We start from the raw sequence: 22,495 nt of genomic DNA on the forward strand, positions 1-22,495 counted from the left end.
TATGTTAACCGAAGTAGTCAACACAGGATAGAAAAATTGTGATAAAATCCATCTCTCATTCTGGCATTTGGGATCACCAAATTTATGTTCTAACATACCTAAAACAGGAAGCGTTCAGCCTGATTTCATGTCAGACATGGAGGGAAAAGGCTGTATTTTATATCATGTATGTATGTAAACTTCTGATTTCAACAAAATCTTGCACGGCAAACAGCATCATTGATACAAATCAAACCCCTATAAGGTACCATCATTTATTTTAATGCACATCTGAAAACAAGTAAAAACATATTTACAAATATTAACACTGGAGTCATTACCAAATCATGATTAAAAAGTTTGGAACATGCAACCTGACAGATTTTACATCAAGTACAGTAAACACTGTATGAAACTCTCTCCACAACTCCCCAACACTAACTTAAATCTTAAGGCGCTTCATAATGGTTTACACTGCACACACCTGGAATATTAAAATGAAGCTTTGTTTTGGTGTTAAATGGTGCTAATGCAGTTTTACTTTTAGTCAATACATGCATGTGTCGTTACAATTAAAGATTGAAGTTGGAGGCTTCTACATTTACTGTATGCAGGCTGCTGTGAGGATATTGTTATTTCCTGGCATGATGTTACCATTTTTAAAAAACAACAGCAATTGTCCAGAAAAAAAAGAAAGAGATAAGCTGCCTTCAACAAATGCATACGTTTCATTGCAGCATTATGAAATTAAAATTGAGCTCTTGTAAATAATATCAAATTTAAACATTTGATTTTTTTTTTTTTTACATTGGCAACACATACCCCAGTTGACCTCTTCCTCAACCTCTCCCCAGTGAATATACATTCATTTTAGCAGCTTTCTGATGAAAAAAAAAAAGTGTTAATGCTGAACACAAATGCAGTTTGGGCAAAAGAGGTACCAGTTCACCAGGTAAAGGTGAATCATAAAATATGCAACATTCAAATTTACGAGGAGTGTTTATTTAAGTGTAAAGTCGACCATTTGTATGGTGGTACATGCTGCTGACTTTCATGCAGACGATGTGGGTTGAATTGTTTGGAAGGTTTTCTGGCATTAAAACTGATGATGCGAGTGACTCATTGTGGCGACCAATGATAGGACATGGCGAAAGTCACAACATAAGATATAACATACCAACATATTGAAATTCGATATAATTATACATGAGACAATTAGAGACTGACCAAAATAAAACACTTCCTCTGGATTAGGTCAATCGAGCAAGTTATCAATCTACAAGGAACCTCGTTACTGTATGCGCATTACATTAAGCAAAGCAAAAATGATTCTGAGATGACGTCACTTTTGTTTACTTTTTAAGTACGCTAACCCTGTTAACATGTTTTTGGGTGAGTGATATGTGGCAGACCAAGTTTTATGGATACATTCTGTATATTCACATTGCAATACCAAACTGACTAAGGGCTTTGCATTGCAACGTCTACTCGGTCAGGAAACGGGGAGGAAGCATTTCAAAATTCACAAGTGTTGGGTTGATCACAGAGATAATATCCTTACAATGTCAAGAACGGTGTCATCACAATACTAAAACATTAAATGTCCCCAAAGGTGAGTTTTGAATGAATGCACGAGAGCTGCATATTCCGCAAAGGAAAATAAGATGGATCACAAGAGATTTTCCCAATGTAGCTCTCATGTGCTCTCTCAACATCGAGAAAAAAAGCTTTTGACATGTACGGTACGTTATGTCAACTGTGCAAAGCAGATTTGTCTCATAAAAGTCAAAACTCTCATTTTCCTTGCAACATAAACCTGGGTTCGTCAAGTAGTTGTAAAACTACATATTTGGTAGTGTGACTTATTTTGGGATGTTGTTTCTTTAATATTTTATTGTGTCAGGTTGAAATAGACAAAAATTTAAAATCATCACAGGGCAAAAGGCACAATGCTGAAGTATCGTACTACTCATTTTCCAAAACATGTTGTCCAATAACTTCATAATTACCTTTCAAATACTGTCACTGTCAAAAATCATAGAACTGTATACAGAATTCATCAAATTTTTAAAACACAACAATCAAAAATCTAGGAAAGGAAAACATGCAAACAAATAGAATACGCTTACAAATGCTATTGCAGTGTTTCGTTCAAATGTCGATTCCATTGTTGAACATCGCTGGAATGTTTTCTTAAACGATTGGTTGGACTAATGCAACACGCCTCCTGCAGCCCCGGATGCAAACTTGGTTAGGGCAACAAGTCTCCATGGGAGAGATGACTGAGAATGGAGGATGGCCACAGGGACCTGCTCCCTGTAATGCACTCAGATGCATTTCCTCCTCACCACAGTGAAGGACGTTTCATCGTTTTCTGAGAAGTCGCCGCTGACTACAATATCAGTCGTCCAGTTAAAAGGCAATATGCTGTTTTTCCCCCCCACAACACATGCATTTAGGTCCTTAAACATAATTGATAATGCTTAGCTGTTGTTTGGGCTTCCACTCACTACTGACAGGAAGCAGGTGATGGAGGGTTGAACAGGTTAGGAGTTATCCTGCAGCTCTTTGGCTTTTGTCAGGATGGTATGGACATCTGAGATGGGGTAATCCTGAGTACAAAATCAAACATGGAATGAACAAAATGATTATCCAATAAATTCAATTTAAGATCCTCACTGTATTGAAAAGTTTTTCTTTTGGAAAAGGTCAGTATGGTAATGCCAGGTACCATTTATATAGTAACTGTTTTGTCAAGATACACTCAATAGTACTGTGGACTCCACAAATAGTAAGTTTATGCAAATAATTGATGCCACCCTAAAAGTGATTATAAAGATAAAGATAAAAGATGTCCTTTAACTCATTCAATACCATTGACGGCTAAATACGTCAAAGAGCCATTTTTTTTTACTGGGCTGGTCGTGAATGAGTTTTAACAGTCCCACAATGGGTAAATTTGCAGTGTTACAGCAGCAAAGCTATAGATCACACAGAGGCGGCAGCGTAATGTAGCTGTTAATGTATAACATTAGCAGCAGACATTCATAAAAAGCATGCAAATATACACAGTATATACGTATATACACAAATCCCCATCTATATACACACTTACATCCCACGACATATACAAGTGTAAGGAAACACTCCTAATGTCTGTCCATGGTACACAGGGGAAATAAATAAAAATGCTGCAATCATAAAAAATACTGCAATGAGAAAAAAAATACTGCAATGATAAAAATACTACGATGATAAACGTACTGCAATGTTAAGAATACTGCAATAATAAAAGTAATGCAATGATAGAAATACTGCAATGGTAAACAAAATACATCATTGGTCAATATTTAAGTACACCATTGGATAAAGTATATAATAGCTTATATCATATATTTTTATGTGCAATACATTTGAATTGTGTCATTTAAGTTCACATGTTTTGTTTTTTTCCAATATTTAAGCGTCGTGTCAATGTTTAAACCACATTGTTACAGCGGAAGGTGTGGACATATCTCCAATAGCCCACGATACATGGGAGCCGTACAATTCAAGGACAATAAGATTTTAGAGTGGAAAGTTTTGATTTAATTCAACATGGTACCGCTCAGTTCGAGAGGATATGATGCAATAAGTTTCTTGTGTTTGTCGTGAATCAATATGTATCTTGTTATATGTTAAAGTGGAATGATTAAATGTGACTCAAATCTTTTAAATTAAAATCAATTTTAAAATTCAAATCAGTTTGAAAAAAAAAAAAAGAACGTTCTCATATCGTTTGTTGTGATGCATTTTAGTCTGCTTGCATTTTGGAGGAGGAGAAATAAAAGAAAGCAGAAAGTTTCCAACCTTGGTTGCTTTTTCCAAAAGACACCTACCTGTAATAATCTCATATTCACTGTGAAGTCTCCCGCCAGGAGGTTATCCCGGATCAGTCTGTAAATGTGTTCAGTTGAAGAGAAACCGTGAATAACATGACACAGCATAAGTACTCAATTTGTCACAGTGGGGATGAGTCTCTCACATGAGCATGGCACAGCAGACCAGGATGAGGAAGTGGAAGCGCTCCTGGTCAGAAAACAAAGTGTCCCAAATGCGGATGACATCTGGTAGGAGGAACTCCTGTGATAACAACAGGGTCAGCCAGCGGAAGGTGAAGTACTGAGGCTGGATATTCTGTTCGAGCTGTGTGCAAGGAAAAAGAAGAAACACACCATTAATGCCAAAATGAATTTCATTTGGTTGGCTTTTCCTTTATCTTAAAATGTAGGTCCTTTATTATTTAGAAAAAAAATAAACTTATTAGAAGTTTAAGAATACATCTAACACGGGTGCCAATAATTATAGAGGGCAGTGTATATCCAAACAACCATCTTAACATTAATAAAAAAAAATAATGACATTAATATTGATAAAAACAATGAACATGTTTGGGGGAAGAAGACAAATTAAGAACATTTTATTGTGTCCTTACAAGCTTGAAATAGAGCTCCTGATCTTTTTCTTTCAGCATTGAGTACACACTCTCCATCTTGTATGTTATGCCACACTGGGAATCATCCAGGCTCTTGATGAAATTATCTCTGTTCTCTGACATTAGGTTGGTAAAACAGAAGAACGTATCAGCTTCTGCATGCTCTGCAAAGAAAAAAATGTAACACTATTACATCTATTTCAGTTCACAAACATAACAGAATGTCACACATGTTTACTTCAACCTTCCATTTGCTTCAATTTAAATTATAACACAATGTGAATTGCAAAGCACCTAAACTAGATGTGCAATGGTTGAACAAATGACAAAGGAATTACACAGTATTTCAACCGAAAGAAATGTAAACAATCTACCTTTCCATTGGCTGTTGGGGTCAGTGGCAAAGGTATAGTAAATAGGCCCAACAATTTCATTCATGCCCTGGACATAAGCAATCCCAGGATTGAGTTTGGCATAGATGAAGAGGATGCGCTCCACCACTTCCCAATGTGCTTCACTCCCATTGGGCAACACCTCATATTCATTAGATGGATACAGGTTCAAAGACTTTCCAGGGGAGCTGACCTGGGAGGACAGATGGAATTTACTCAAGGGCGTTAACTGTGCAATTACTACATCAAGTTGTTTCGCACTACTGTTTGTGTATTTTGCCCCTCAAACAAACTAATTGAAACGTGAAACTGTGAAAGGGCCATTTGTCCCTCCAAACCAATCAGGGAAGAGAGTCCATTTCGTGTGTGAGCCCAAAATCAAGCATATTAATGAGGTACAAGTCGCTAATCACAAGGTTATGTTATGCTATGCGCATGCTCTCTCTTGACTTAAATGCTTAGTGAGGTCATCATTTACAAAAGGGCGTCGTCTTACCAGAGCGTGTCGGAGAAGAGAGAACTTTATAATTATTTGTAGCTCGTTTTTGTCAAGCTGTTGCCTAAATAAAAGTGTTCAAACAATCACAACTACTCTACTTTCCTTCTATTGGTTTTGATTCGCTCTGTATTTTTTGAACATGTTCAATAAAGAATATTTAACCCTGACTTATCATCAATTTTGGTGGGACGTCCAGTTCTAGGTAATGTCACTGTTGTGTTACATTTTTTCCACTTGATGACTACGATCACTGTGTTCCAAGGTTTATTTAATGCCCTGGAAATTGTTTTGTAACCTTCTAGTTACTCACACCTTTGAATAATGAGATCCCTCTGATGCTATTGTAGCTCTCTGTGGATTAATGCTTTAGCTGTATAATGCAATGCAAACACTCCAGTAAAAGCAAGCAAGAATAACTAATCTTAATGTGGAGTTAGTCCAGTGATTCTCAAATAGTGGGGCGCGCCCACCCGAGATGCTGAGGGGGGGCGCGTGGGACCCTGGGGAACATGCTTTTTTTCCTCCGTAGTAGGCTGAAAGATGCATCGTTTTGAGACAGAAAAAGGCGATCTCAGACAACGCGAGTTTGAGCTCGTCAAACCTGTTTGTGCCCCTAGTTCACGCAGTACTGATTTAAAAAAAAGCGTCGCCCTGTCACGCAGTACTGATTAAAAAAAAAAAGCGTCGCCCTGTCGCTCGTTGTCCCGGAAGTGATTTCATTCGGCGCTACTTAAATGCCCTGCGCCAAGCTCCCTTAAGCTGCAGCAGAACGGCCTTTATTTGAACTACGGTAGGCGGGCGTGGCTAACGACAGCAGGCGGACGTGAGAGGGGAATGATGGGCGTGAACGACAACGCAGGCCCCAGTGTCTCTATATGGGCAAACGTGTCTGCTAGCTCTGTTCTTAGAGCTTTCGCAAAAGCCGGCATCATGAGGAGCCGCACGCAGCAGCGACACGGGGACTCTGACAATGACGAGGGGGAATCTGACAATGACGAGAGGGAACCTGGCGTGTTTGTGGGAGAACTTGCCCAGCTGTTTATTTCTGATACAAAAGACGATTTTGATGGATTTGTGGATGATGACTGATTAATAATAATGTGAGTACATTTTTAAATAGTTCAATAAAATACAACCAAAATCAGTTTTGCTCCTGTTGCCTTTTTAAAAACAGCTAGCCATGCTATCTTCTGTTTTAGTGTGCATACATGTAAACTAAGGTATTGTATGGTAATCTGGGAGGCAGAATTTTGCTGGGCCTACACTCTTATGCTATTCAGTTGATTTGGGGTGATAGTTTTAGTTTTGATGTAACACCGTGACCGCACATCGTTTGTTGATTAGTGACTTGCTCACACCGGCATTGTGTCGGCATCCCATCTGAGGGGCTGCGCGGCAGCGAGGCAGACTGATAATGACTCTAGTGTTTGGTGGAGAACTGTCCAGCTGTTTATCTTGGATACAGAAGACAAGGACTTGGTGCATTTTTGGAAGAGGACAACTTCAGCACATTGTTAAAAGCTAAAATTAAGTACCACCGAACTCCCGCTGCCATTTTAAAAACACGCTTGCGCGACTGAGCAGCCAGCGCGACTGCTCGGTTGCTCGGTGCTGTTTGCGCCCAATGATACGGTGCGTTCTATCTATGTATCAAATACAGAAATAGCACCCTCAACTGGTACTGCGCCCTTTCATACGGCGCGTCTTTTGGCCGTAAAAATACGGTATATGTAAGTCCGCGCACAGCAGTAGCAACAAGCTACGTGATCGTGATGGCAAATAAACGACTCCACAAACAAATAGAGTTCTAAACGAGGAGGCGAGCAAGGAGGAGCTAAGCGCGCTAATTGCTAAAATAATTTGCTTCGATGTACGCTCGACTTTTAACAGAAGTCTGACTCGAACCGCGTTTGGGCGGAGAGCCAGCAGCTACGAACAGAAATGTTGTATTGCAACCATTACGTGTCTAAAGACGACGGCTACGTTAGCAATTTAGCAGACGCTCTCAGGAACATGGAAATGGCTGACATCACAACGAAGAGGTTCGACGGCAAACGTATTGTAAACGTAAAAAAATGTATAGTAAACATTAAAACTGTTGCTTTATGTTATTTATATAGAATTTTTATTTAAAATTCCCCCTGGCTTTTTTGTCTTTTCTATATTATGCAAGTATTAATAACGGTTTGGTTTGTTCATGTAAATAAAATTGAAAAAACAAAACAAAAACATGTAAATATTTATCATCTCATCAATATTTGCACAACAGTACTGAGTTTCGAGATCCTCACAATAGTCGTCCTCAAAATGATATTTTATATCAATTTAGCTTCGTTAAGGGATATTTTATTGACAATCTAACATTAATATACAAAGAACATGTACAATAGTACGAAATGTATAAAAGTTGGTGGTGGGGGGGCGCAAATTGTTTTCTTCTTGGTAGGAGGGCGTGACACAAAAAATTGAGAAGCACTGAGTTAATCAGAGGCATTTACAATTGTGGCAGATGCATGATGACTCTCAGCAATGAGAGTTTAAACGGTTAATTCCGAAAACTCGCACATCCGCCGTCATAAGAGGGTGTGCACACTTATACAACAACATTATCAGAGTTGAAATTAGAAATCAGTTTTAAATACAAATAAAATTGTTTTTCCCTTCATCTTTACAATGTTATGAATAGAACATTAAGTTAGCAAATACAGCATATGAAAGAAGAAATGTATACATACATTGGTTACTCCGCTGCGGTTGCGATTGACAGTTTGTGCTTTCAGGGTAGTTTGTTCCACTCGTCGACGCAATGTCTCATAATCATTCTGAGGGTCTAAGATAAGTTGGCAAGGGTAATCCGTAGGACGCTGAAAAAATGCCATGTCAGGATACAGCCTCCTGTAAAATGCAAGCATTTATATTTCATTGCAGGTGCAAGAAAACCAATATTGAGTAACTCAGTGTAATTCTAATATATTAAAGAGGACAAAGGAGATTTAGGAAGAAACAGATGCTGAGTTAGGTCCATTACCTTACATCCTTATCAATTTGAAGAAGAATTTCATTGTCTTTGAAATATGTATTCCACCTGCTCTCTGGATTTGGATTTAGAGGCTGAAAAACAAAACAAGAAGAAAAAAAAATATATAAAATACCAATAGGTACCTAACCATTAGCCTGTGCAACAGACCAGTTTCTTTATAGACCTAGTGTGAGGTAAGTTCGGAAAATGGCAAATAAAATCTTTTTGTGGCACTAATTATACTTAATAAAATAATAAAGCATGAAATTTCTTTTTTTTAAATTATTTGGTAAAGGGCACACCATATTATTTGCCGCAGATAAGATAAAAGATGTGTTAAAACATGCATGCATGCTAGCAAACATTTTGAGAAAGACAGCTTTGAAGGGACAAAATTTAATGAACTGGTGACAAATCATCGGCAGCGCCGCAGATGCTAGGCCAACTTTTGTGGCAACTCAACCAGCAATATGTCAGACACATTGCCATTAGCAGTAAGTGATCACACTATGTCGGGGGATGGATGTCACTAGTCACCACACTCCTTACAGTCACGGTTTAACATCAAAACCAAAACTATCACCCAACATCAAGCAAACAACAAACGAGCAAACAATAAAACAACCAAAACAAGCAACAAAGAAATACAATTCACACAAAACACGTATCTCTCATGCCATTCATATCCCAAAAAGAAATAAAATGAACACAAAACTTGTATCAAGTGATGAAAAACATTGTGGGAGTCCTTCAGCCTCAGCCAATCAGAAGGCTAGTTAGAGAGATGTGTGTGCTTTGGCCAGCGTGTTTTTTTTTGTTGTTTTTTTTAGGCAGAGTCTGTTTTGTAACCTGTGATGTTTCTGGCTTGCAATAACATGAATGATAAGACAGACTTCGACATCGTGTACAGCTGCCCTTTTACCCTGCTCTCTCCCACACATACATACTGGTCTGTTGTCAACTAACTGTCTCAAACAGTCAGCAAAAGGTGTGTTTACTTAATGTATCTTTCTCAGTCAATTCCACAGCGCTGTGTCGACTAGGCTTTACCAACAAGGGCTATTAACATGCTGTGTGAAAAGTCCCAAATTGGTCAGGTGCGTGTCACTCAAGAGAGAAACACGTGTACATATATAAGAGCTTGGTCTGTACACAAGGCCGTCCTGTATATTTTGGAGAAGCTTTGGAACTTTAATGTGCACCTTATGGTCGTGAAAATATAGTATTTGACAAAAAAGTTGGTTTCTCCGATGCTCACTCAGATGCTTCGCAGCGCTGAGGCATATCGCCAAAAGGCATAAAACGCAAAATGTCAGTCGAGCAGCATATCGCCAAAAGGCAAAAAACGCAAAAACAATGTCAGTCGAGCAGCTCACCGGACAATAAACAATGTATTAGAATGGCGACTCGCAGCTCGTGGTTCTTTGTGTGATGTCATTCCCAAAGAATACCGGCAATTGCCAAACAAAAGTATTTTCGTTGTTAAGGCGTTGCTATGGGTCTAACTAATCTAGGACGTTCGCGTTAAAAAAATAAATAACTTGAGTATTCTTAAAATAGATTTACTTCTCAAAAACACTGTGGGTCAAGATGACCACAAATTTGGTCTTTAAACATTGAGGATTTGTATATTAATGCTTTTAACTATTGTGCATTTGGAACAGGTAAACAAGGATGCTCTGTTCAGGCCAACATGCCAGACTAGGGCTGGGTGATAAACCGAAAATTTACCGTTACCGAAATTTATTACAATAACCGACATAATTTTGCCCATGTCGGTAAATTCGGTGTTTAAAAAAAAAAAAGAAAAGTAAAGTCTTTTCTCTCTGCAGCTATGTTCATGCGCCTTTAAGTAGTGATGGTGGGATGAAGCTTCTTGATTGAGGCTTTCCATGCAATTGGTTTGACTCACGTGTAGAAGCCTCAAAGGTGGTTCAAGCCTCTTTGGCACTACCAAGCGGACATAAAGTATATCGACATGAAAGGAAGAGGTTTTCTTGTGCAAAGTTTTGATTAGGATTGTACTCATTATGACATGGAAAGGATGGAGGAAAATGCAGTAATTGAGTTTTTATTGTTGTGGATAAAAAATGTACTCACAAAAAGTTTCATTCTGTTCATTTTTATTCAAAAAAGTTTTTTGCAACTGCGGCTCAGTCTGTTTTTTTTCATATCCATTCATACATATCAGTCTGGTAGGGAGAATATAGGTAGGGTTCAAAGCAGCAAAACGTTTACTGAATGCCCTGTCCTCAACAATATAGAAGTAAATGAAATCTTGGAGGACCATTGTCAACCAAAGCATTAATCACATCACTCCATGTAAATACTAGAAAATTAAATATTGAACCAAACTTGTGTTGGAAAAACAAACACCGATTATTACATAGTAGCTCCTGTGAGAATTGAACCCGCATCTCTGTGGAAGCCAGATAACTGACTATACCACAGCACCACCACTAGCTTATTGGACTCAAGTCTTAACGTTGATTCATTGTCGTAATTAGACAGTGTGTGGTTAAAACTGGGGTGAGTGCTGGATTATATTGAACCAGGTGTGACTGGCAGTGCAACATTTGATATGGTACTCAGACAGGTAGTTGCAAATCCAAATTAATTAATTAATACTTATAATACTTATAATAATAACTTGATTACAAAAGTAACTAAATGGATTACAAAAGTAAGTAAGTATTTTTACTTGTCAATTACAAAACTAAGTACTTTTACTCGATTACAAAAGTAACTAAGTACTTTTACTCTATTACAACAAAAGTAACTAGGTACTTTTACTTGATTACTAAAGTAACTAAATACATGTAATTTATTACAATAGTAACCAAGTACTTTTAATTGATTACAAAAGTAACTAAGTATTTTTACACATTACAACAACAGTAACTAAGTACTTTTACTCAATTACAAAAGTAACTAAGTACTTTACTCGATTACAAAAGTAACTAAGTACTTTACTCAATTACAAAAGTAACTATTTTTACTAAGTAACTAAGTACTTTTACTTGATTACAAAAGTACTTTTACTCAATTACAACAAAAGTAACTAAGTACTTTTATTTGATTATAAAAGTAACTAAATACTCGTAATTGATTACAAAAGTAACTAAGTACTTTTATTTGATTATAAAAGTAACTAAATACTCGTAATTAATTACAAAAGTAACTAAGTACTTTACTCAATAACAAAAGTAACTAAGTACTTTACTCGATTACAAAAGTAACTAAGTACTTGATTACAAAAGTACTTTTACTCAATTACAACAAAAGTAACTAAGTACCTTTACTTGATTAAAAAGTAACTAAATACCCGTAATTGATTACAAAAGTAACAAAGTACTTTTACTCGATTACAAAAGTAACTAAGTACTTTTACTCAACTACAAAAGTAACTAAGTACTTTTACTCGATTACTTGATTACTGAATTACTCCATTTTAAAAGTCACTAATTTACTTTAGTGGAATTGATTTTTAAAAGTAACCAATTTACTTGAATACTGGATATACTTTATTATAAATGTATTAAAAAAAAGTAAATTTCTGGAATTACGTGCTTTTAAAAGTAAATTACTTTACTTGAATACTGGATTGCTTAATTACAAAAGTAACTAAGTACTTTTACTCGATTAGAAAAGTAACTTAATACTCATAATTGATTACAAACGTAACTAAGTACTTTTACTTGTCAATTACAAAAGTAACTAAGTACTTTACTCAATTAAAAAAGTAACCAAGTATTTTTACTTGTCAATTACAAAAGTAACTAAGTACTTTACTTAATTACAAAAGTAACTAGTTTTACTAAGTAACTAAGTACTTTTACTTGATTACAAAAGTAACTAAGTACTTTTACTCATTTACAACAAAAGTAACTATGTACCTTTACTTGATTAAAAAGTAAAAAAATTGCTTGATTACTAGAATTACTTGATTTTATATGTAACAGATATTTTACGTAATTGCCCTGTGACTGGCTGGCGACCAGTTCAGGGCGTAGTGCGCCTTTCGCCCCTAGTCACCTGTGATAGGCTCCAGCACCCTCCCGCGACCCTGTGTACAGGATAAGCGGTGTTGATAATGACATGACATGACATTTTACGTAATTACTGGAATTACTTTATTTTAAAAGTAACTAATTTACTTGACTACTAGAATTACTCAATTTTAAAAACTGGAATGACTTGATTTTAAAAGTAACTAAATTACTTGAATACTGGATTACTTTATTTCAAAAGTAACTAAGTACTTTTACTTGATTACAGAAGTAACTAATTTACTTGATTACTAGAATTACTTGAACACACATTACCGTTCCAAGAAAAAACAGGGAAGGCACATGTAGATAGGAAGATTTTTATTTATTTATTTTTTAAATGTGGCATTATTTTGACGACATGCCTATCTTTAGTTGTGAGAGTATGTAAATAGTTTGTGTATTTTTAATCATGTTTTTATACACTATTTGTATCAGTAATAATTGCACACACACACACACAGACACACACATCATTGCTTCAGCACACATGCGCACAACTGACACACCCACACGCTTGTTTAAGTTTCACTTTCCATAAGTTTCGTTTTTCTCTGAATAAAGTCCAGAGGGATGGGCGAAGAAGTCAGTGAGAGTGCGGTAGATTGAACTGGCAAGACGCCTATTTCACCTCCTGGCTTCTCCTCCAATCCGCGATGGAGAAAAGACAAAACCTTCCCTGGTTATTCCTCTGGTTCTCTGCATTTAATTCAGTCTAATGAAGGCGTCAGGACCTTTTAAACCTGACATTAGTGTAAATGGATAAACGAATTGCAACGGAAAGTAGTTCAAATTTTTCTCAATTGGAGGAATCAAACAAAGGAGCCTAGTGTAAACACAGTTTCTCCACTAAATAAAGATGAACAACGAGACACTTTGTAACATCTTCCTCCCACCCGGTAATCCCATTAGGATCTGAAAGTTGCTTCCCATCTGGCAATGTTAGTTTTTTAAAGGAATTTTTGCAATCTCGGCTTGTGTGTAGATACTATTAACGTACTAGGCCATCCTTTCTGCACTAGCTTTGCATGCGCATGTTGATTACGAGTGATGGGCATAACAGTTCTTTTAAGTGAACTGAATCATTAGAATCAGTTTATCAAAAAGATTTGTTCAAGAGAATCATGAATCGTTCGCTCAGCGAATCCTTTCGTCAACGGGAAGTGACGACACGAATCGTTCACTCACCAAATCCTTTCGTGAACGGGTAGTGACGTCACGAATCGTTCACTCACCAAATCCTTTCGTGAACGGGAAGGGACAACAGGTCGCATTCTCTGACTTAGTTGGTGAAGGGCAGTACGTTCAGTCAAGACCCGCGCCGCCTGACGCTGGCTGCGGGTGCTGACTGGTCGTTCACGAAGATTCACGAGTGAGTGACGGCTGAGTTCAAAATACCCGAGGTAAGTTACTTGGATGACAACTTTTTAAACGCTCATCTAAAGCCCATTTGACTACCCGTCTGGTTGTTAAATTCGGTTTATTGAACATAAATAAACTTCATCATCCAGGCGCACACAGCTCATGTCAATATCACCACCTTCTCCACATTAAATGCATCGCTTGGTGGGAATTTGCATTGATGTACTATAAGCACGTCAGGCAAATAGTTGTATTCTTGTTCGGTGATAATGCACTGGACTTCCCAACAAACAAAATAAAACAAAAACACAGAATGAAACACTCTAAAATAAGTTGTGATGTAAAATTTAAAACAAGCATCATTATAATCGTGATTATAATAATGGTGATTAAATGCTAACAGCAATAATAATCGCAGTAGACACTATTCCTACATTTATAAACATTTGTTATTTTGGAGGACTTAACACACGGCCGTCACGCGCACGGTGTGTTCTTTTTTTCACGCATTACGAAGTGCAGGCTGTCAAATGAAGCGGATGACTGCGTGTCTGGTTGTTAAACGTTCTGTTGCGCTGAATTAAAAGCGAGAATTGAAAAAAAACACTCGAGCACCAAACAAGTATTGAAATAAAAGTGCAATTCAATGGTAAAAAGCATTTTGATGATTGCACCACTTAATAGTTGCAGTAGACAGAGAGGATAATATTTAAGTGCACCTATGTGCCATTTAAAATGTATTGGAATAAATATTTTCAAACGAAGATGTCCCCTATAACAACGTCATCTCCCAGCTGCTGCAGACCGGGGCGCCTCATCACGATCTGCGAGGGACTGTAAGTTTGTCATTCGCTCTTATTTGTTTTCATGCGCTTGGCGCTTGCTCCCGGTGCTTGGATGGACTTAGCATTAGCCGTTTGCTTGCAGAAATGGATGCCAATGAAAGCTTGTCACCGCGAGCACGAAATGAGTGCTGTTGGTGAGTGGGTCCTTCCCTGGCGTGAATCATTTACAACAAAACAGCGTTCACTGACTGAACTGATGTACTGCATGGAGTTCTCGTTCGCATGAACCAGAAACAGCAGCGACACGTTCACTCACTGAATCGTTGACGTCACGGATTGCTTCGTGAACGCCAATAGCGTGGCAGTATGTTCAGTAAATCTCGTTTATATCTGACATTGGCTGCTGGTTGGATGTTCGCGAAGATTGACGAAAAAAAAAAAAAAAAAAAAAAAAACAACGAATCAGTGAAAAGATTCGTTCTTTTTTAACTAATCGTTCGCGAACGACAACACTACTGATTACTCCTTCGTTGTTTACAAACTGAAAATGGATCGACAGAGAGATTTGTACCGTTCCAAATCATGTCCAATCAACTGCATTTACGATGGGTGGTTTCCAATTAAGTTGAAGGTTCCACTCCACACTGATGCGCCTCCACTCACTTTTGGGCAAAAGCTGCAAATACTTAGACATGTCTTAGTTTTTTATTTTTAATAAATTTTCTCCAAAAAAAACCCCATGAATTTTAGTCTCTCATGTTGTAGTCATGCTGCTGCCTTTACTATCATTTTCAGGCTTGGGCTTGTAAGCGGTGTATAGTGTAAAGTCTTGCCTAAGGACGCAACTGCATGTTACCATTCGCCCAGACCGGGATTTGAACACTAGTGCCGTGTCTGAAGCAAGTTTTGTTACCCACTGATCCTACAAGCTGCCATTTTTATAAATGATAGTGCATGTTATTCCAATTCAGTCTCACTCTACTGAGATAACAACAAAACAAAACTTGTGCACATACTGTGCGATTTATTTATTTATTCAAATTTAGCAGGCTTGTTAATACTCTTCTCTGTGGTGTAAACATTTTTTAAGAATTTGTTTCACTTTATAGGGTCAGTTTTTTTGTTTTTTAATGGCAGAGTACCAATAATTTTGTCTGGGTTAGTGTCATTTGATTCAAGCAACACTGTAGAACAAAAACACGAGACTCACATGGTCTTCCATAGTAACGTCTTCTCTGGATAGGCCCAGGTTGGCTTTGGCAATGCCAGGTTGGATGATCATTTCTTTCAGAAACTGGGAATACACCTCCCTGTAGCAAATGAAATTTTCATGACGTAATTCTACCTTTATAAGCGGTGGAGTATTATCAATATTTAAAGATAAACTAGATTCTGGAAAATTTATTTTCATTAAAAAAAAAAAAAATGTTGAGAAATAACCTATGTCTCCTATTTTCACTGCAATCGCCATACATAATAATGATGATAATAAGCATGGAGAAAGTTTACTCTACCTTTCCTTTTTCAGGAACGAGTCCCATCGTGTCTGATCAAGAGGAAGGTAATTAAGAAGGATCTATAAAGAGTAGAGTAGAAAGCCTTTATTGTAATTGATATATTGCGTCGCAATTTCCTGTTACCAATTTTGACATTTACTTTTATTTTGCTATTTTTTTATCATAATGGAGCAGTTTGAGTGTCGCAATGATCCAAGGAGTTAAGTTGACTGGGGCTTTATACCCCTGGCGTGATCACCCATGGCAAAAGGTCCTAGAGGGGGGACCTTGGCAGTCAGTTATCCAGCTACAGAAGCTTGTTGCACACATGCAATAAATTTCTGCCACGAGAGGAGACATTGAGTTTTGTGTGTTTTTTTCCTCCAATTTAAGAGATGCTCCACTACAACAAAGACAAGGGATGTTCAATACCACTTTTTTTCAGACCAATACCAGTATGAGTATTCACTGTTTGAGTAATCAACGATACCGTTTAAGACAATTCTAGTATGTTTTGAAATAAAAAAAAAAAAATCTAACACAATGATAAAAAATTGTGACCAAAGACCTATCTTTCTGTTGCAGATGATGATTCACCAATGCGTCACACTGGAGCAGTATAGCCCTAACAACTACCACTCTGTCATATTTTTTCGTATTAAGTAGCAGGGGCTGACATCTGCAGCATCCGTGAGACCCCAATAAATAAAATAAGGAAGGCATCTCTAGTCAACTATCCCTAATAAATTTGGTATATACACATATGCAAACTTTTTGACCATGTTAATAAGAAATTTAGGCGGCCGCTAATGGAACTGTGATTGGAAGAAACCTAAGTGGAACGTCTGACTGCATATACAACAGCTTTCTATTTGCGCCATAGAGGAGACATTTAAAGCCAACAATAACTTTCAAGTCATTCTGAAGTCTTAAAAAAAACAAAACAACTATTGCAATCAGTTACAAACAGGGCCAAGTGTGGGAGAAGGAAGCACGTAACAAAAGGCAGGTTCTCTACAAAATAATTGTTCATAAAACTTCATAACACAATGTTTTCCTGGACAATACAGTACATTGAATAAATTACCTGTAGGTGGAAACAATTGATCCAAACCACACAAATCATGTTTACCTTCCAGCAAAGTGCCCGAATGCCTCCTTCAAAGGGAATTCCTAAAAGAAATAAAAAAGGACGGTCAAATACGGTTCAACAATGACTTATCAGACCAATAGGATGTGACAGAGCAATATGACAGAAACTTACCATTGAAGCACAGTTCTCTTAGTGTTTTCAAGTTGATGTTTTCTTCTGTCAAAGCTACTTTGAAGTCCTGTATTCTATGAAAAAAAAGTGGAGAATATTTTTAACTCAGTGAAATATTTTAACTTCGTTAACTGAGTTTACTTCAAAAACAATTTGCATACTTTGCAAATATTGGACCATATTAGCTATAAATCTTTAGAACATCATCTCAGAACAAAAACCCTCTTACCCCTGGGCCTTGCAAACCAACACTGTTGGAGTGTGCTGCTTACAACTAAATGTACTGTATAAATTTTGAGAATTATTTCTCAGAAAAACTTCTGTAGAGATTAATCTATTTAGATTGTATTCAAGGATCAAAGAAAGTCATTAGAACACGCTTTGATTTAAAATACACTTACACACATTTGGTGATTTTACATTAGTAATTCCAAGATATTATTCAAGTAAATACCTGTTACGAGCTTCACAAGAAAAGTAGTACAATAAAATGCAATTAATAACAATTAATTAATGATTTGCTGGTGATTAATTAGTTATTAAATGTAATCGCTTGCACTAGTTTTGCTGCCAACTCGGTTGGTTTAATCAATCCAATTTTGATTTCATTGATTTTGGTGTACATTCACAGTGCAGAGGTCATGTGTTTGATTCCGGCTGCGGCCTTCCTGTGTGGAGTATGCATGTTTTCCCCTTGGCTGCGTGAATTTCCTCCGGGATAGGCTCCAGCACCCCCGCGACCCTCGTGAGGAGAAGTGTCTTAGAAAATGGATAGACGGATGGATGAAATTGTGTAGTTGTTGATAGTGATGGAACAATACAAAACCAGCAATCTCAGGCCAATCAGAGCAGGGGTTTGGTAGCTACGGCCCGCTGAATTTTGACACTTCGCAATTGGTGCATATTTAAGTAACTTTAATTTTTTACCAATAATTTGACCTTGACCTTGTGGATATCATGACCTTGACAATACATTTTATTAGAGGTGTCAGAAAAATGCGTAATTAATATAATTAATCCAAGCCGTTATTAATGGGATTAATCCAAGCCCCTTTTAACGGCGTCAATTTTTTTTAACGAGCGATTAAGACTCATCTTGGCCTAATGAGTCCTATGACGTAGCGCTGACGCTTGCGAGACCATAAAAAAAACATCAAGCACGCAAAATTTAGGACACGCCTGCATGGGCTTGCTGTGCGAAGTTTTTGCCGATTTATAGAACTAAAGCATCATGGCGAGTGGAAAAAATTATGCAAATTCAATTCTGAACAGCAAGTTTTTGTTTTCTTTTAAAAGGTACCTAATGGTGACATTGATAAGACCAAAGTCATTTGTGTGTATTGCCATCGTGAATTGAACTCGCGGCACGTCCAGTTTAAAACACCATTTGATGGCAGAGCACACCGCTGATGCCAATTCTCCAGCCTCTTGTCAAACCCTGGCATCCATGGATAATTTTCAGTTTGCATGTTCTCCCCGTGCCTGCGCAGGGTTCCTCCGGGTACTCCGGTTTCTGCCCACACTCCAAAAACATGCATGGCAGGTTGATTGGACACTCTAAATTGCCCCTAGGTAGGAGTGTGAGCGCGGATAGTTGTTCGTCTATGTGTGCCCTGCGATTGGCTGGCAACCAGTTCAGGGTGTATCCCGCCTACTGCCCAAAGATAGCTGGGATAGGCTCCAGCACCCCGTGCGACCCTCGTGAGGACAAGCGGTGCAGATTATGGATGGAGGGATTATTTATTTAAAATAATTTTGTACTGTAATGGACATTTTAAGGCCACAAAAAAAGTAAAAAAATCATTAATTTGGACAGTATAAGTTGATTTCAGGCCACACACACACACACACACAAAAACATGTCAAATTCAAGTCAACAGACAATCGACTTAAACGGCCAACGCCCCCTATTATTCTATTAAATCAAAGTTCCACTAGCACTTAATTTCAACTTAATCTTTTTTTCTAGCGGATTGTAAATTTGCGGTAAAGATCTCAGTTTTATATGCTTTTCACGTCATCTCATCAATGTGTTACTTTTCCATTCCCACTAATTCTCTGCTGGCCTAACATAGTGAAGAAACCATGATCATATTCTTCACATTGATGCCATATTATATCCTAGTGTTGTATTTTTAGGTCTAGGTTACTTTTTACCCAATTAGAATTCAGCCAGGCAGATTTCATAATACCAGTGGAACGCACCTTTCATCCGAGGCCTTCAGATACAATCGTGCGGGCGTCTGTTCTGTGTAAGCAAGAGGCTTTTACATTTGATAGACTGTTGCGATATGACAGTAAGGCCTTCTCGCTGGCCTCACGCTGAAGGTGATGAACGCATCTTGTGATTGGATACTCACTTGTGAGGGGGTAGCGCTATGCGGAATCAGCACACCAGAAAGTCGGAACTGGCGGCCGTTTGAAAATCCAAAATATAATCTGGCTTTTTGGAAACCACAATGGCCATAGGAGGGAAAAGTGTGGATTTAATTGCAGATATACTTGCAAGGCCATTATCAAGAAGGACCTTTTAAGAGAAGCTAGGTCGTTCAACACTCACTGAGTAGTGTGTCTCTGTATACTACATCTCCAGCCGTGGTGTCATAAATGATGGTAATATGAGGGGGATTTATTTAAATCGGACTAAGTAGGACTTCACTGAAGGCCTACGTGCGAAATGCACGGCTCGACACTATCTCTACACCCTGACAATCCGACGAGATATTCAATATTTTACATTTTGAACAGTATTCTGCACAATATCCTGTTATTTCTGATTTCCGATCAGCTCATTTGTGTAATAGCATGTGCTCAATGCATGTGCTGAATAAACCACATGTAAATGTGCATGTGTAGTGCAACAGTATAAAGTGCCAGGAAAACCTGGAAACAAATGGGGTGGGATACATACTTCACCATTAACTACGATTTTGAGTTGCTAGTGATTCCATTATGGCAGAAAGTAGAAAAGGTACAAACATGTTTTAGGAGTAAAAACATAATAATAATCTGAATAGAAACCTATTAAAATTACCAGTGAAAGAGGAGGATTAGATCAAAAATCTATTTGGACTGGGATGTCACCAATGTTGCTGCCAATTACTATTTACTAATGATTACATGATTATTACTATTTACTAATGAAAATGTCAAACATCATTTGGATCCGTTTCTGAATTTATCACGTTCTTATGCCCAATGGTTTATCTAATTCACGACCTGTAAAAATGAACAAGCACAGTCCACAAACACATTTGAAGGAAAAATACCATGGAATTATTGCTGAAAATGTGGGTAGAGCTGACAGAAAGCGGGGTTGAATATCAAATGAGCACAGTCTGTTGATTCAGTGAAACCTAGTCTGATGTTTAGAATTTAGCTTGGAACACATTTTCAAAAATACTCAATCAGCAAAATAGCAAAATGTTAGCCGTTAGAGGCTCGTGCTGGTTGAATGTTATCAGCTGACATGCTAACGGAAAGCTAGCAACGCTAGCTTGGCAAACGGACAGCTAAATATGAGTTTTTTGGGACAACGCAACGACTTCCTGACGACATCGGTCACATTTTAAACAGGACAAAAGTGTGATGCAAGTGATGTGATCTCCAATAGCCCTTGAATGAAAGTTCACGGTTTTGCTAGCCCGTGTGTGTTCGGGATGCTTTTTGCCACTGTAGTAAATATAACGACCGTGTATTGCATATTTCAGCTAGTTTCGCTAACATCATCCCACGCAGAACGTACCTGTTTTTGTATGCAACGGACATATCTGGGCAAGCGGCGATATTTTCATGCAAATATTTCCAAAAATGTGTTTGCCTGAGGGAAGTCGTCCTGTCACTTCCGTCTTCACCACACAGTGGGAAAGAACCACACCACTGTCCAAGCACCCTTGAGTTCGTGTTAGTGTTCGCACGTGACTTGTACTGACAAGGGGAGGGGCGTAGTATGTACTGTACCTTGACTTACGAGTTTCATTCATTCCGGGATCAAGCTTTTAACAACAATTTTACTCAGATCAAGTCCCCCCACTGAAAGGGCCTCCATTTCCATTTCTACTTAAACAAAGACAGTTACGATTTAACCCAAGTGTAAAAACAAACAAACATAAACTATCCATACCCCACTATGATGGATTGTTCCTTTCAAGCATCATCAGATTGGATGCACTCATCACAAGCACGGGTCGATATCCAGCCATTTTCAGATGTCTCAAGAGATGTTCCATGTAGGATTGCACCATGATTTTCTTCTGTGTGCTTAAGATTGTGCTCAGGAAAACCAAAATTTTGTCTTATGAATTAATGTCAATACAATTCAAAGCTGATTAGGTCTGGTCGGTTAATCATTTTTAAAATGTCGCCTATCACTGATCTAAACAGTATCCTTGGATACAGATTTGCCAATAAATGGTACAAATATGTACTCCAAAGGTACATTTAATTTGTACTGTTCCCTATGATGATGCCAACAAACAGTACAAATCTTAAGCGTCACAATGTGTGACCCGCTTAAATGGTACAATATGTGTATCCTTGAGGGTACAGCCCCAATGACAAGCCACTGAACCCTAAGATGTATGAAATATTATCACCACACAGACGAATGCGTGAATTTTGAGGGATTTGAATTAAATTAATTATGTGGCTATGACATTGCAGGAAGGGGTATTAAACACTTTGCTTTCTGTGCAACAGGGGTCCTCAATCATGTTCCTAGATGGCTGGTATCCTGCTTGTTTTCCATTGCTCCTTGCTGCAACACACCTGGTTCAAATGATCAGATAATCAGCAAAGCATTTGAATCAAGTGTGTTACACTTGAGGAACAGGACTCAAGACCCCTGGTGTACAGGCTTGGGGGTAACAGCATTAAGTATTCAGGATACCCCCCAAAAAAATGAACTGTAAAAAAAAAAAAAACCTAATCAGAGTACGAATGTGGATTATTTTAGGGGATTGCAATTTCAAAGCAGTGCATGTTTTTTCATTTGTGCCCAACAAATTGATATTGTCATAAATACGTCAAGCTCATTTGGCTGCTTCAACTCCACAGCGGCGTGATGCACCAATGTTTTTTTTTTTTTTGAGGAGGGGATGGGGGCATTATGGGGTCGGGGGCTGACAATTTTTATGAATAAGGCCGGAGGGTCAAGGTGGGAACGGAACCTAGGTTG

The 22,495-nt window shown here is 37.9% G+C and overlaps 1 protein-coding gene across 1 annotated transcript; it reads right to left on the reverse strand.

Annotated features, from left to right (window-relative positions):
- Positions 1-240: 240 nt before the first annotated feature.
- tbc1d13 (TBC1 domain family, member 13) lies at positions 241-21,240 on the reverse strand. The gene is made up of 12 exons (XM_088282163.1): positions 21,065-21,240; positions 17,320-17,393; positions 17,188-17,228; positions 16,074-16,135; positions 15,770-15,869; positions 8,373-8,455; positions 8,080-8,239; positions 4,828-5,038; positions 4,454-4,617; positions 4,004-4,164; positions 3,858-3,915; positions 241-2,591 (listed from the first exon to the last, which is right to left on the reverse strand). Exons 1-12 carry the CDS (start codon positions 21,085-21,087, stop codon positions 2,526-2,528), a joined length of 1,203 nt encoding a protein of 400 aa, XP_088138289.1. The 5' UTR covers positions 21,088-21,240; the 3' UTR covers positions 241-2,525.
- Between the last annotated feature and the right edge of the window lie 1,255 nt (positions 21,241-22,495).

This window comes from Idiotropiscis lumnitzeri, chromosome 18 (genome assembly GCF_059441095.1).
Source record: "Idiotropiscis lumnitzeri isolate Australia: NSW breed Sydney's pygmy pipehorse chromosome 18, RoL_Ilum_1.0, whole genome shotgun sequence".
In the NCBI taxonomy this organism is placed as follows: Eukaryota; Metazoa; Chordata; class Actinopteri; order Syngnathiformes; family Syngnathidae; genus Idiotropiscis; species Idiotropiscis lumnitzeri.